A 17,136-nucleotide genomic window follows, 5' to 3' on the forward strand; every position below is an offset into this window, starting at 1 on the left:
TAAAATTCGTACGACCTGCTCACAATTATTAACAAACAAAACTAGAATCTATGCTATAGAATAGGCTAATGGACGCACAACCCGTGGACAAAGGCAGCAGCTCATTGATGCGTTAGTGCATTTTGTTTAATTCCCTATCAAAACAAGGCTAGCGCGACCGTATTATCCAATATGAGCTTATCTGAGCTGGTGACATTTTGATAAAGTAATTTCTGTCAGCGGTGTTGAATATGTCGCTTTTGCTCACTTTAAATTACTGTTCCCGTGACCGTCCTAAATGTACGAGCTAGTGAGTTTCGCTCGGTTGTAATTAAACTTAGGCCGAAGTTTTAGAGCATACCTATCATAACAGCAGTTGCCGTGTGTGTGTGTGTGTGTGTGTGTGAGAGAGAGAGAGAGAGAGAGAGAGAGAGAGAGAGATTGAGGGGGTGTTAGCAAGAGCGAGCGTCAAATTAAGTTTAGTAAATAGGTCCTGCAGAGTTAAGGACAAGTGTACACACACACCCCCACCCATCCGCCCCGAACCAGTTAAAAGCATTGTTATACGTTTTTACAGGTGTTCATTATAGCAGAGATACAGTATAATTCAATAAATGAAAAACTTAATAACATTAATTATCACAAAAGATTATTGTGAAATTGATAGACCGAAATGATAGTGAATTAGCCAAATTCAGCAGGGTATTGCAATGCCCCCGAATTTCAGTTTGTGCTGTTTTACACACACCACTCCTGCTTCCAGGCATTATGTTAAACTAGTTCTTCCAGTTAAAGTGAAATTGCAGTAAAATACAAATTAAAATACAAATGCATTATGGTATAATGTATTACATTAACAATGTACGCAGGCTCTATATGGACGTAAATGAAATGCTTAAGATAAATTCTTTAATTTTTTGAGGAGAAAATTAACACACTGATATGCATATGAATAACATTCAATCCTTTGAATATATGCTGATTAAAATCTTCGGTTTCGTTTACAAAAACGCACTCTAATTTATCTAGTAATATTGGTAGTAAAGGGACACGTGGGTTGATTTTTTAAAGTATATTTTTAAGATTTTTTTCTTAAATGATGTTTGTGCATTTTCTCTGCTGACCAGTGCAGAAGATGCAGCCGAATATCACTCTTTTTAAGTGAGCCATTGCGCCCGTGGTTAGGCTCCCACAAACAATCTGAAATGGAGCCAACAAAAACAGTACTGACAGATAATGCTCACCTGCTGCACCACTTTGCATTGTAATTATGCCAAGGAGGTCTGCAGTTAGGTTTCCTCAAACTAATTCGAAAACAATAGCCACCGAATCGGAAAAAAATCGCTGAAACTAAAAAAAGCTCACGGGCCAAATGACCACTGTTGTGAAAGAATAGCCTGTAATCTTACGTCAATGCCATTGCAAACGCAGACTTTAAGGAACTGGGTTGGTCACTGTGAAATAGGACCCCTACGCTCCAGTGGAGATTGATTTCAAGGTGCAGAGTATCAATAAGCAATCAAACGTATTTCGAACTGGACTTATACAATGTTTCATACTAGGGAACGATAATATACTGTATAAAGTGTTTTTAGTATTTATTAGTTGCAAGAATACCAAAATGACTGACCCGAACAGGGCCCACCCTGTGAAATTTTATCAAACGAAATATTACGAGGAAGCCTATATAAATATCGCTTGTTAATTTTAACAAAATAATTGTTGAAGTGAAATTCACCAAACGTTATCCAAAGAACATATGATCACATCCAACGCAATGTGATATCACTGTATGTATTTATCCTAAGTTGGTAGAAGGAACGTATCAAAACAAAGTGGCGCTTAACATCATACCACGCTGACATGGCAAGTGTACTCACCCCCAACCCAGGCTTATACATCTGACTGATTTTAAGAGCGGTTTTGCTTGAGGGCTGAAACCACATAGATTTACTTCAAACACGATTGAGAATTCATTGTTGTCTGTGTTATTTGGTTTGTAAAAAAAAAAAAAAAAAAAAAAAAAACCTGCTATATTTGAATGATCCCTTCCTGAACGAGTTTAATGTAATTATTTTCATCATTTCGAAAACTATTATTATTATTATTATTATTATTATCATTATTATTATTATTATTATTATGGTTGTTGTTTTACTTCAGAAAAACAGATTATTGCTTATTGCATGGAACAATCGCCAGGGGACAGATAACTCGATTTCAGTAGTGCTGAATAAACAAACAGGAAATTAGATAGATAGATAGATAGATAGATAGATAGATAGATAGATAGATAGATAGATAGATAGATAGATAGATAGATAGATAGATAGATAGATAGATAGATAGATAGATAGATAGATAGATAGATAGACGAAAATATAGCCCGGCGTTTCAATCACTAAATAGATGTAAAAGATGATTAATTAAAATCGAAAATTGACATGAAGCGTATCAAATATTTATTTTCGTTTGTGGGCAACAAATGACTATAATACATTGACAGGCATGGGAACTATTGCCAGCACATTACAGATAAAACCGCCTCCAATTCGACATTGGACAAAAAGGGTACCAGATATCAGATGGCCCCAAATGTTTTGAAATTCTTTAAAAAAGAAAGAAAAAGAAAATGAATTTTAAAGACAATAGGTTATCCATTTATTGCTCTTATGGTGCTTCAAGGGAAGAACACGACGTGAAAAGTATTCTGATTGGCACAACACAATAAAAGCTCACATAAAAGCTCAAGAAAATAGAAACATAAAACTAGTCACGGGGTCTTTTTGTGATTTTTTTTCCAATTTAAAAGGAAATGACATGAGGGATAGACAGAGAAATAAACGTTTATTCTATTAAATTTGTTCACTTGCTTCAGTGACGCCTCAACATGCTACAAGAGGGCTGAATTGAAATAAAAAAAACCCTTCTGTTTCCTAAGAACCGTAAAACCACATAAAGAACTAAGCGAATATTCAAACCCACTAAAACAGGAGGCACCAGATAAATAAAAAAGAAGTTTCAACAGATGCACCATATTTACAGTTCCCGTTAAATTACACATAAATAAATATATACATACATGAACACAGATTCCCTCATATAACCGTGAATCGTGTTTAAATTCAAAGTTCAAGTTGGTCTCTCAGAGTGAACCGTCTGTGTGTGAAGACATGGTATGGAACTGTGGGACTCTTTCAAGTTTATTATTCACAATACTGATAGAAAATCATCCTCTTTCAGCTTCTTTTTTGTCACTTGGCTACAATCGTCAACTGACAACTGACAAGGGTGGCTAAATTTCAGCCCGTTGCAGCTCATAAAAAAGAGGGAGTTCATTAAAAGTCGTGTGGAAAAAGTTTTTTTTTTTTCTTCTTTGCTCACGCGCCCCCTGTCAGGAGCTGGTTCCTGCACCTCATTAACACATTTTTTTCTTCTTATTTAGATAAAATGTCTTTCCATGAATCCCAGGATGAATTGCGGTTTTTAAAGAAATAAAACATGTCAGGGAAATCGTCAAGATCGGGAATGGCATATTGTCCTTTTTATCACTAGTGTAATATATATATTTTTATAATATCTGTGCGGTGGTCTAATGGTCGCAGATCACTTTCTGTGCTTCTCATCTTTGTCTCCACCTTTAGTACCGGACTCAGAGTGGCTGTTGGGATTGTTGTTGAGGTACATTTTATCCATCGCTTTAATGGCCTCGGTCAAATAGTTCTGTAGCGCGGTGACGGCCGCGCAAACAGCCGGCGTCCCGAATCCGTGAGAAATGAGACTGAAGTGAGTCAAACAGCTCTGAATGCCCGGCTCGAGTATGGGCTGCGGGCGTGAATTCCCCAGAGGCGAGCGGTCCTGGGAGAGAAGGTCGGTGAATTCTTTGCAGATTTGTCTAGAAGGAGACACAATTCAGTGTGAGGAGCTGATGCCGTGATATGTGCACACAAAAGTGCCAATTTTACCTTATATAGCTGATTGTTTCAGTACGAAATGCATTAACAACAGTTTGTTGTATTTTATGCCAGTGTGCTGTGCCCCTGATCAATATGACGCATGACAATGTTGCTGTTACTGCAGAATCAAGCGAAAGTTCAAATGAATCAAGTCAAATACGCATTACCGCACGTCACGCACCTATCAGGCGATGAGAAAGGGCCTACAATAAAAAATACTTTTTTTGCAATAAGTACTTGAGAAAATGAGTTTCCTTTTAGTTCATTTTGACGAATCACGTATATTTGTCCTTCCATCTTGATTTTTGAAAATTTTGCGAAATAAGCTTAATGTTCCGCACGAACTTGAACGTGGTATGGACGTCGATTTCACGGCGCCCAGTGGGATGGTTTGTCATTATGCTTCACTAGAACGCAGAAATCCAAGCAGTATTTGCTAAATTCTTACATAAATATTACAAGCCCATGAAATTAACGCATGAAAAATGTATAGCAATTGTTACTGAATTACAGCCACTAATAAAATGTTATGCAATCGCGCCTGTGTTTTGGACTTCGACTATGCGCTTGTAAAAATTGCAATGCCTCAAATACACTTTTGGTCATTTGAAAAGCAAAAAGATATCACTTACTTCGTTGCCAGTAACATATTTTTTCTTTGGACTTGTTCATTTGGGTCGGAATGCTGACGGTTTACATATTCAGCTACTGCCTTGGCTGGGAATTCGGTCTCGCATACATAACCGAAATCTCTGGCAAGATGCACAGCTTCGCCTAAGAAGAAAAAAATGGATTGAGTGTGTAATATATTACTTTAAATTACTGACACCAAATGTAGACCAATTAACACCTTCACGTTGCACATTTATCATCTAATTAACGTTCTCGGCAAAAGGACAGGGCATTCTTCCAAAAGCCTACATTTATCAATCAAATTATTAACAGCTCTTTATTTTCTGTCGAATAATGGAAAATTATGTCAAAAATTAGTATGTCAAAATATACCAGCCTTGCCAGCACAAGAGAAACAATAAAAGTAAATAGTACTTGATAATATGGGCGTCACACAGACCCCAATACACTGATTCGTAATATTTCAAAATTTATTGGCGGTTGAAGAGATGCACAGTGAACCACATACAAGCATCAGCAAGTAAAGCTCTTAGAGACAGGAATATTTCAACCTTGAGAATCACTAGGTCATTTAATCTAGGTCTGTTTTGTTGATTTTCCCAAGTCTTTGGTTTTAATTTCCTGAAACAGTTGGATTTTAACTTCAGGCTTTCCTGCCATAAGTCTAACCCCCGGAAGCACGCATGCGCCAATTAGCAAGCTCTGGTCCAGTAAACCGCTTTCCATAAAACGGAGCACAGTAAGCAATAACATCAATTCAGAAACCCGCTGTCCTAACATATCACTACTCGGCTCCTCGTCCCCTAGGCCCCTCCATTTTATCGTGAAAGAACCATACATTTCAACAGGCTCATTAACATACAAAACCAAATTTCAATGAAGCAGGATGAATATTGCTTTCAGTCTTCAGCAACAATGATTAACAAGAACCAGTGAACCATCTCAAACTTTCACCTTTAAAAACCAAATACCACCGCACAGAATAATCACATTTAACTTTGCAAGCAGAAAGCAAGACAATGCATGTAAATAATAATAATAATAATAATAATAATAATAATAATAATAATAATAATAATAATAATGAGGAGGAGGAGGAGGAGGACGAGGAGGAGGAGGAGGAGGAAGAAGAAAGAAAGAAAGAAAGAAAGAAAGAAAGAAAGAAAGATTAATCTAAAGTGTCGTTAATCAGCCAATCGACGCCACCAGAATCACACGAGGCAAAAACAGTAGCATATTTTAGGACAACGGACCACAAAAACAACAGATTAAAATTATGGATTAGAGTAGGCCACAGGTCTGCATAATGACCTACAACAACGTTAGGTCTGCTGCTGAACTACTTTAACCCGCACTTATAATGAGACTTACCTTCCACAAGTGACGTCAGCAGAGTAACGTTTGCTGCTTTGCGTCTTCCTGCCGGTAGATTTAATCCGATTTTGTCCAGCTTCTCTCTGAGTGATCTTCCACCATTTTTAGATTTTGCCCTGTTGACCGAAGGGTAAAACAGTCATATATCTTGTTTCTTCTGTTATAAGATAAACAGCATTATGCGTCATCCGGTGGTTTCTTTATCATACCGAAGAGCATACACAAATTACTACTACGTAAAATGTTACCACACTTAAAGGCACACAATTCATTTATAATTCTATTGCTGTTTATTTGTATTGTTTGCCTTGTATTATTTTAGGATAGTGAGGGCAATTTTCTTCATTTATGTATATATATATATATATATATATATATATATATATATATATATATATATATATATATATACACGAAGCCTAAGAAATCCACTCTAAATATGCAGGTCGATGTAATTATTGCTGGCACTTGAAAAGGAAGGTAAAGAGCAAAAACATGGAAGACCGTCTCACCTTCTCAACACCCCACCGAGCAAGGAGGCGTTGAGGCACTCAGGCGGCGAGAGGCGTCTTTGCACTTCCGCTACTGTGACCTTGTACTTTGATGTAGAGCTGAGAAGAGACAGCCGACCCGGAACAGAACAGAAAACTTCGTTTGGATTCACCACGCCGCCAAAAAGGCCATCCTTATTTATAGGAATAGCCGAAACGTTGCTGCTGTTCTTGGATAATGAAACAGGACCTAAGAGAAAAAAAGGACACATCGTTATTTCGGATTTTCATGTACTTGAAACATAAACAAAAGAATGGATTGCTATCCGCCAGACAACCTAAATAAGACTAGGCGTGTTCGCTTATGACGAGTGTACCGTTGTAGGCAGTAGCTTCTTATCAAAAAGGAAGGCCCCTAGTTGTAGAAAAATAGATACGATAGCAATGACTTTTCATTCAGCTCATGAATGTAACTGCGAATACGCCTCGGGTAATAAAGTGGTCTGGCCATCAAAATATTTAATATTATCACAGTCGTGACGTGGGAATATAACAGAGGAGCGTGCACGGTATTGGTTCGATATGGACACTGAATTGAGTCCTGTTAGGCGAGTTAATGAAGGAAACGGAACATCTATAAGCAATAAGTGAGGCCATGACTAACGAAATTATTATTATTATAAATAATAATAATAATTTATATATATGGCATATATATATATATATATATATATATATATATATATATATATATATATATATACATATATATGGCATTGTTGTTTCTAATCTAATTCACTATTCTTGTGGAACTAATTTCTAAAGAAATAAAATGGCCTAATCTGCTTATTGCACATTTTCTACATTCCCACACACACACACGCACACACCGTGCGCGCTCGTATCCGACTGCAACGCGTGTTGTTTCTTTGTCGTTCTTTCCACGGTAAACGGAGACAAAGAGCTAAGCACTTTTGGATAGATCACTTGTGACATTAATGGCTCAGCGGAGGCTAATAGAGACAATGGCAGTTAAGCGAACTCCGGAGATTGCTGGTATAACAACCAATTATCGTGCAGATATGAAAAATACATCGGTGAAATGTATCCGCAACGTATCAAAAGTAACAAAGATTTCATGTCGGAAAAGAAAATTATAGCTACCAATAGCTACAGTCGTGACATAAATTTTTGGAAATCTTTTCTGAATTTGTTCTGCTCCAATTGTGTGCACCAGAAACGGTACAAAACAAATGCAGACCATCAAATGGAAATATCCTATTGAACATAAACTTTCTTAATTTAGATTCATATATGTATACATATTTATGGATATCGTATTTGTAGTGTAGTATATGGTGTCTGTGCGCATACGTAGCATAAATCGTTAATGGTGCCATTTTCGTACTTGAATTTCCAACGACGTGGAGAGCAAGACACGATGAAAGAAATAGTATTGTATTAACATGCCAAGTTACACATTTCAGGCGAATGTTAGCAAGAGACCGCTGTAAAGGGCTTATTTAAAATGGATAGTGCCCCATCGGCAAGCTAACTGAAAGCCTACAAATTAACCCAGTGTACTCTTCAGAGCAAGTTCGACTAGGCTTTACAATAGTCGAGCAGCCAGTCGAGGCACGTACGGTATTTAAAAGGAAATTGCTTACCTTTCTTGATTACGGTTTGGTCAGGGACGTGAATTCCTTGATCCTCAACGTGCTACAAACGATGAAAGCAAGATATTAAGAATCATACTAGAAAGCATCGAAAAATATATCAATTTGTCTTAATAGATAAGCTTATATTTTTACGTAAAAGAGGGAAGATTTCGCCGTTTTTTCGTATTAGCATTTGTGACAAAATTCCAATTCACTTTAATAGAAAAGAAAAATCTTTCTCAACAAACGAGAGATGGCAAGGATGTTCTCTTAATAATTAGCTCTTTCTAATTCACTTCCTGTGTGAAAATGAAAAAAGTCTCGATATGCTTTCTGCTTTTGCATGCAATGGTTCTGTTTGGAATTCATCACTTAGCCTTGTCTTTTCTATTCGCCTGAATCTTTTCAGTGAGCAGACAATTAAATCAATGCTGAAATGCGGGAAACCAAAACCCAGGTCCAAAAATGCCAGGCAGTATTAAGGAAAATGTGCAATAAAGCATGGTCTCTTTTTCATGTGGAAAAATATAGTTTTAATATTAATGTACAGCAATCTATGTTCTTTTTCTCTATTTAACGTGTGCTTTATTTTAGAATTTATTCTAAGGAAAAAACCTGTGGCTTGAGGATTATTTATTTAAACATTTTGAAAACATTTTTAATTTTTATACAATGCATTAAGGCAATGCTGATACTAAAATGGACAATAATTAGCACGCCGGCGCCGATTGCACTGCTGTTTGTGGCACCAATAATTTGACAATAATAAGATCATTTTAATGGTAAGTTTAATCTTTAATCGCGCATTGGTTTTGCCAGCATTCAGCAAAGAGCGCTGGCATAGGGTCAATGAAAATGTTTAAGGTATAAATGTTGCACAAACTCAGAACATTTTTTTGTTTGATGAGGGAAATGGTTCTACAAAACACCGGTAGAATGTAGCTTCTAACACACCCCGGGGGTAACGCTAAAGTTGACGCTTCATCTTACCTGTACATCGTCTAAAGAATGAGGTATTCCATGGATGGGGATCGAGTCTGTGAGTCCAGTGTCAATGCCGTGTGCCGAAGGCAGCAACACTTCTCGGCGGTACTCCCTGCAGAGCTGGTGTGGCAGGCCACGGTGCTGGTGCAGCAGGCCACTTTCCTGGCTCTGTCTCTGGCTCGGCCAGGCCGGATGCTGCGGCTGAGGCTGCGCATGCAGCGAGTTTATGGAGTATGGATCGTTCACGTGAGAGTAGGGGTCCTGAGACTGCGGGTAGATGGGCTGGTAGGGCGGCGGAAAGTACGGCGGCTGGAAGTCCGAGTTCGGCGTGTGGGAGAGCGGCGGTGCGCTGCTGTACTGACCCACGCTGCCCAGCTGAGGTAGCCTGGCTGTGCCGTTGCTGGTGCCGTCGTGACGATCCTGTACAGAGAGAAAAAGAATAAAACATTCAAGATTCGTTGTGACCGATTTTTTTTTCAGCATTTGTTCCACATCTGGAAGCGTCATGCTCAGTTTTCCAAACCAATTTGTTTTTAATTTATATATATATATATATATATATATATATATATATATATATATATATATATATATATATATATATATATATCAGAACGCATGCCTCTTTTTTATTAAATGGTGGGTTTCATTTCATGGTGACAATAATAAAATAATAATACATTTCTGACTAGCGAAAATTGAAGCAAATGATTTGGCGCATTATAAATCACTGGGCAAGCTGCAGACTTAATGGTAATTTGTTTCACATTTTAAGGTAAGAGACGAAAAAAGATATGATAACTCGAATACAAGTTTGCTTATTAATAGCGTTTTATGTTAAAAAAAAAAAAACAAAACAAAAACAAAAGTACAGTCTGCACGACGCTAGAAGATAAAAGAGAAGACTCTAAATGTGAGATATTGTCTAAACTGTAGGCTTGCTTGTCACTCACCATCGCGGAAAAACTGTGCACTAACATCTGCGAAGATTTCCGAGCGTTTTTAAACGCGAGAATTTGGGAAAGACGAGTGTCGACAAAACAGCGAAAATAAACAAACGACTCAAACTCAGCACTGTATTCTGCGTCGAAATCACGGAGACCAGTGTTCAGATAAGTGAAGAAGAACCAGGATAATCCATCAGAGTTTGGGTAGATTCCCAGTGTTCTTCATCTGCTCTTAAAATGCAGCGGTTAGATTTTTGCGGATAACTGATTAAAGTGTCTTGAATCCCTTTTCCATCGCTTCGCTCTGTCAGTGAGCTGATCCCTTGCTTGGGCGCATAGTAGCAATGAGCTGAGTCTTCTTCTGGATTCCTAATAGAAGATATTCATGACTATTAATATTACACGAACGCTTAAGAGAAGAATGGTCGGAAATCGAGCGTGAAGCGAGGAAGCAACTCAAGGCAGACTCTGCACTAAATGACGTCCATTGAACGAGGAATCGGTATATCTAATCAGAGATGGGGTGAGAAAGAGAGGGGAGTGAGAGAAAGAGAGGGAGGGAGGGAGGGAGGGAGGGAGACAAAAAAGAGGGACATTCTCTTGCGTCTGACGAATCAGAGAGAGAGAGAGAGAGAGGGGTAAACATTTTAAAAGGTTCGAGGGCAAGCAAAAGTGAAAAAAACATAGAATTAAGTGGGAAACGACGAAATAAAGAATGAAGGAAGAAAACAGTGCACCTCTGATTCGTGTGAAAATCCAGCATGCACTGAGCCCATTTCATTTTGCATTTTTTTTTAGTTTTGGCAGGGCGGTCGTCTGCGCTGTCTGTCTCATTGTCTTTTGCTTCGTTTTCCGTCTTTCTGCGCTCCATGGCCTTCTACAAGCCGTCCCAGAGAATTAAACAGCCATTCTACATCGAACAAATTAAATCGCCATCTGAGCAAATATACTCCGAAGTTTACGATTCCACATTCACCATGCAAACACACTTGACTTGGGGAAGAAAAAACTCCACTCCCTCTCTTTCTCGGCGTTTCCGCACGCGATTCTGTTTTGGGTTCACGGAGGCAATTTATTAACCTGATTACGAAACCGAACATCTATTTTTTTTTAGTTAAAAAGAAATGCAATAATAAAAAAAAAAAATAATAATAATGATAATAAAGGACCGACTGTTCACCGAAAAAAAATGATAATATGCAAGCCTTAATAATGAAGTTGGATCATCAGAATTAGGAAGAACCACCAAAGTTTCTTTCTTGTTTGTAACATGCCTGTCCTCCAGAGGCGGTCAAAAACATGTTCAACTGGATGCACAAGTCCACAACAGCTCCCAAATATTACCGCTGAAAGATTTCAAACGGCGCTAACCTTTCTCATCGCAAAATAGCACAAGTGCAAAGTTAAAAAACACAGACATGAAACATGAATGAAACCCTACCATACATACACCCTATATACTGTACTATATATATATATATATATATATATATATATATATATATATATATATATATATATATATATATATATATATATATAAGAGGCCATGGAATACGACCATGGGTTTGTCATAATATTATTATTATTGTTGGTTGTTGTTGTTGTTGTTGTTTAAATACACGAGATCAAAGTATATTTTTGTGGACTATAACTAAATGTATGAATTAAATGTAACAACAACAACAACAACAATAATAATAATAATAATAATAATAATAATAATGATGATGATGATGATGATGATAATTATGTTGATGGTGGTGGTGGTAATGGTAATAAGTAGTAGTAGTAGTAGTAGTAGTAGTAGTAGTAATAGTAGTAGTAGTAGTAGTAGTAGTAGCACTAGTAGTAGTTTTACCATACCATTCAACACCATACATTTAGCACTGTAGTGAAACGGGTGTATTACAAATAATATAACACAGTCTAAAAATTGCAATAGCAATGGGTCTTTGAAAAAATATCGTTTAAGCTGTCTTACCTCACAGTCTTCATATTTAATATTATCAGTTAATTTCCAAAGCATTTTCATGAGTTGTTGATTGAACAGCGTCTATTGCCTAGTTTTACACAGTGCGCGAAAGCTAAGCAGGACAGGCTTTTGGCAGCTTGAGCTGTGTGCGCTCTCAGATCTCCCTCTAATGGCGAAAGTTAAGAGCCTCGCGCACTACTGTAGGAACACTGGCGTTCCTCATTAGCATATTAACCGCCGCTCCGTTCTCATTACTCAACATTCATAACTATGCTCAGGTAAAATCAGGTACTTTTATTTATTTATTTTCTTTTTCAAGTCACGATTGCATAGTGTATGTGTAGAGGTGAAATCTTCAAACAAGGCAAACATGAACAGTGTTTCTTTAATATATAAAGCTTCTTTATAATTTGTCCATAATAACCAATATTAAGCCGGAAAATAGAAAATGATAACGAAACTGCTCCATTATTTCCAATGGTCAAACCTAAAATTTATATATATGCATTTTTAACACTGTCACATTGACAGCTCTCAAACTAAGATCTTTAAGCATATCATTGAGCCTGTCATGCAATGCAAATACTCCACGTCTCTCCGTCGCCAAAAATACTTTGTTGCCACACTGATTTTCGTAAACTGTTGTTTTAGACCCATTGGGATCTTTGACCGTGAGGCAGTACTGTCACTGTTATGCAAAGAGGTCACTCCTTGTGTGTGCACGAGACAAGTAAAGTGTGCGATTTTAGAAATGTAAATAATTAACACAACAACATGGGTTGTTAAATATGAATGAGCGACTGGGCGAGCGGGGTTTAGGCGCTCGAGAGAGGCGACACGAGCACCCCGGGTTGCCAGTCAGGGACAGGTCGACCGGGTTAAGGCGTTGGTCTTCTCTGGTCGCCATTATCATTTTGGTGGGGAACCCCCTGAACAGTTGTCATTAATGAGAGGACGAAAGAAACTTTGCTCAGAATGGCAATAACCACAGAGAATAGTAAAATAGAAACGGATCTTTTAGTGGGGGTTTCACGCTTAGGTAATACCGCACAGTGAAACCAGCCGCCTCCTCAGAAACTACTAACACACACACACACACATATATATATATATACATTTATATATATATATATATATATATATATATATATATATATATATATATATATATATATATAAATAATTTCACAGAATATCCGCCTCACACATAGTGGAAATGTTCTGATATTCTGCCAGTAATAGGTTATTTTTTAAACTATTTTAGTAATTTTATATATTTTTAATTCGTTATTGTTACCACACTCCAATCTAAATAACGGTACATTCATTTCTTAATTTAGAATTGTTGTATTATTGAACACTGACACGTCAGAACCGTTCCCTTTAAAGTATTATGCTAAAAGGAACATGTTCCAGTTTCAGATCTGCGTGGGCTTATATGAATGCTGATGAATTTCTTTACTAAATGAAATATAATAAACCAAAATTTTTTTTAAAAAAATCTGGCGCTTTTTGCAAATCAAGAGGTCTGAGATGAACCAGCATCGTTCGAAATCCTTAAATGTGACATGCAACAAAAAAAAAAGTTTGCCAAAAAACTGTTACCTTTCCGGTGTGCTATAAGTACTCACGTGTAAGTTCCTTATATTTATTGAAATGTGTTTTCGAATTTAGACGACCAGTCAAAGAACAGAAGTACGATCGTATTCAGTCCTAACACAACTGTTTACAAATGGATTCGCATGATTTACTTTTCACCTAGTTCGAATTCATATATCGTTTCAAAGTAAAGTTTGCATGCTGCGAACTTAATTACAATGCATGATATAAAATAAATTGATTTCACCTCAGAATGCGGCTGTATAAGCAAGTCGCATTGTCTGTTGACAGTAAAAATTAAAAGCATACACCTTCAATGACCCACTGGGGAACACGTACCTGCCAATCTCCCATTACGCCAACTATTGACATCGGTGAATCTTCTCGGTGAATCACACGTCGTGCTATCGCATTTAGTCCTATCCTGTCCTTAAGCCAAATTCCACTTTTACCTGAACAAAATCTACTCACCTGGTCATAAAAAAAAACACTCAACTTGTGGCGCATGCGCACTGTATTGCGTATGTCTAAGCTTAAACTACACGAGAAAGTAAACTACTTGAGAAATGCCTCCCAGCAACTTTCCTAGGCTTTTCTTCTCCAAATTGACGAAGAACACCAATTTGAGACATGGTTATCGAAACTGAACAAAATGCATGTTACAGAGGGGAATTTAGTAGTATTTTGAGAACATTAAAACAAGAGTTTAAAAAAAACGGAAAGGAAAAAGAGGGGGAAAAACAGTACATTTGAGAACTTGTTTTAGTGATTTATGCATAATTGGTTTTGTCTGAATCTGTATTCATATATGTTCAAATGTGTATGCAAACATGGAAAGGAATTTAGTGTTTTCCTAAAATATTTTGTTTAGTTTTTTTTAATGTTTTAATAGGCTATTGTTTGTGCGAACATTTTGGTTGATTGGACAGTTGCAGGTAGGTATTTTCCTTAAAACATCCTCCTACAATACCCAGATTGGTAATTGTAATGAATGACCTACATATTCAAACTTGCCAAATCAAACAGTAGCACTTGTGTCTTCCATGCGTGTGTGTGTGTGTGTGTGGTTTGAAAGCTTAATTATATATTACAGTGTAATGTTTGCACATTATTATTATTATTATTATTATTATTATTATTATTATTATTATTATTATTATCGTTAAATGTATGTATGTTTGTTTGTTCGAACCTCTCGCTGTATAGTACCTTGCAGGGGTTTATCAATGTTCTCCATTTATTGAGCCATTTCCCAGCTTCCACAACATATGCCTGGCTGTAAAATACTAATTACAGGGATTGTTGAATTATTGTGGAGCCGAATGACCCGCCGCACTATTTCCGTTCTACCTTTCTTCAGTCGTTCTCTGTCGCCATCTTTTGGCAGTAAAGGGCAGATCACGCCTTTCTTTAGAATATCTGCTGCTAAATACTGTTCATAATCCGAGCCTAATGCTTAAATATTACTTTAACAAAATGGCAATGGCTGCTTTTCAGTCATGATGATTCATAAATAACGAATTAGACTTCAGATTTTATATAAGATTTCAATATTTTTCCTTTATATAAGATTTTACATGGCAGTAACAATTACAATGGGGGATGTCAATCATATGTTGCAGTAAAATACAGTATAATGATTGGTATTGAAGTATTGGTATTAAACGACTGAAGATTGTTTAAGGTTAATTTGGACTATTAAGAATTTGTAGGTTCAAAAAAGCTACTTGGAACCAATTCTGATCGGAGAATGCCCTGTGAAAGGGTTCCACATAGAGTTTTTAATGGTTTTCCCACCAAAAACATTTAAGGATTCAACATTTTCTAAGAATGTAATATTGAAGAATAGCATGACTGAGCCTCTTCTGCCTCTTTGGGGTTTTTCTGGAAAAGTTCTATGATACAGTTAAGTGTCATAAATGGCAATGAGTTAATGCACTGTACTATAAATAACCCTGAGTATTTTTTGTTTCTTTGTTTGTTTTGTTTTGTTTTAGATACACTATATGGCCAAATTATGTGGTTACTGAGTGTTGACCATCCAATTCCAAAATCTTGGGCAATAATATTGAATTGCTTCCTCATCCTGCTCTAATAGCTGTCATTCAACTTCCTCCACACCAACATTGGACCAAACCATGTCTTTACTGATCTTACTTAGTGCATATTGTCACAAAATAGCTTTTTTTATTTAAATATTTAATATTTAATAAATAAATTTAATTTTATCCATAAAATTCAGAGGTGACAGTAGCAAGGACAAACTCCCTGAGGCAACAACATTGGGAAAAAAAAAACAGACTCAAAAAGATCATCTTGATATCAGCAGACACATTTTCAGTTTATCAGCTGTTCAATGATTATTCTTAGCAATTGCTGAAAAATTATCCACAGACATTTAGATCAAGGGTGACTGTATAGTACCATCCACAGAAAACTCACTGTGATGTGTAGGCTATCTATGCAGAGCCATCTTCAGTAGCAGTGATAGTAAGCAAGGCTCCAGAAAGAAGTTGACCAGTAGGATGGATCAGGCAAATTTAGAGAGCAGAAGGACTCAAGATCACTGGTATCTTAGGAGTAACATTTCATGCCAGGAATTCTGGCATGACTTGCTATGACAGCTTGACTAAAAGAACCAGAAGGTAACAGAGACATGAGGGTGTCAGGACAAAAAGTGACCATCCAATCCACCATCACCAACCTGGAGTGACTGCAATTGTCTTGCTGGAACAAATCTTGGCTAGGATTCTTGGCTAGGGTCCAGTAAAAGGAATTATTAATGCTACAGCATGCAATGACATTCTAGACATCCAAACCTGTGGCCATGAGTATGGGGTGAGTCTGGGAAAGGCCCACATGTGTATTATGGTCAGGTGTCCTCATACTTTTTCTGTACAGTGTATATGTAGAAATGTATTAAATACACAGTATATGTACATTATACCACATAAATGCACAAGACTTCCAAAAGGGACCTACATGGAACCTTCTGTTGTAGGGTTCAACATACACTACATTGCCCAATTTATATTTGTCTATTTAAACCATACACATTTATAAAAAGTGAATAAAATCAAATCATATCCATATCATGCCACCTTTACAACAAATCTGTTCATCAAAATTTTTGCACAGCTAAAGTGGCCCTGGTCAATTGTACAAGCTGTTATTCCAAAGAGAAGGCTACTAGGAATAACAGTGGTTTAAGTCATGAAGTGGTAGACCATGCAAAGCTCACAGAGCTGTTTATGAGGAGCTTCATAAAAGTGGATTTCATTGCCAAGCAGCTGCGCACAAGCCTAAGCTTACACTTACTGCCAAGCATCAGCTGGAATAGTGTAAAGAACACTACGACTTGACTCTGTAACAGTGGAAACAATTTGTCTGGAATGATTAATCATGCTTCAGTTTTTACTATTCTAGATTTTGCAGAGGCCAAGAGAATTCTACCAGCCTCTATGCATAATACCAACTGTAAAGTTTAATAAAGCAGGAATAATGGTCCGAGGGTGCTTCACATGGCTAGGCCTCTTAGTT

The 17,136-nt window shown here is 37.0% G+C and overlaps 1 protein-coding gene across 4 annotated transcripts; it reads right to left on the reverse strand.

The window, feature by feature from the left end:
* Positions 1-2,429: 2,429 nt before the first annotated feature.
* Positions 2,430-14,078, reverse strand: tfap2a (transcription factor AP-2 alpha). 4 transcript variants are annotated; one of them, XM_058377008.1, is made up of 7 exons: positions 13,936-14,078; positions 9,082-9,495; positions 8,101-8,152; positions 6,455-6,683; positions 5,940-6,058; positions 4,568-4,709; positions 2,430-3,874 (listed from the first exon to the last, which is right to left on the reverse strand). In XM_058377008.1, exons 1-7 carry the CDS (start codon positions 13,966-13,968, stop codon positions 3,586-3,588), a joined length of 1,278 nt encoding a protein of 425 aa, XP_058232991.1. In that variant the 5' UTR covers positions 13,969-14,078; the 3' UTR covers positions 2,430-3,585. The 4 variants fall into 4 exon arrangements, with proteins under 4 accessions (XP_058232991.1, XP_058232988.1, XP_058232989.1 ...); XM_058377005.1 differs by lacking the exon at positions 13,936-14,078 and adding an exon at positions 12,007-12,158; XM_058377006.1 differs by lacking the exon at positions 13,936-14,078 and adding an exon at positions 10,760-11,050.
* Between the last annotated feature and the right edge of the window lie 3,058 nt (positions 14,079-17,136).

Source organism: Hemibagrus wyckioides, linkage group LG23 (assembly GCF_019097595.1).
Source record: "Hemibagrus wyckioides isolate EC202008001 linkage group LG23, SWU_Hwy_1.0, whole genome shotgun sequence".
Lineage (NCBI taxonomy): Eukaryota > Metazoa > Chordata > Actinopteri > Siluriformes > Bagridae > Hemibagrus > Hemibagrus wyckioides.

Bases quoted from the DNA above. Each gene is read 5' to 3' on its own strand.
- tfap2a (XM_058377005.1), bottom strand. From the start codon at position 12,057: ATGAAAATGCTTTGGAAATTAACTGATAATATTAAATATGAAGACTGT. The intron at 6,684-8,100 runs GTAAGCAATTTC...TTTTTCTCTTAG, and splicing joins CCAAACCGTAATCAAGAAAG to GTCCTGTTTCATTATCCAAG. The intron at 6,059-6,454 runs GTGAGACGGTCT...TTCGGTCAACAG, and splicing joins CTCGGTGGGGTGTTGAGAAG to GGCAAAATCTAAAAATGGTG.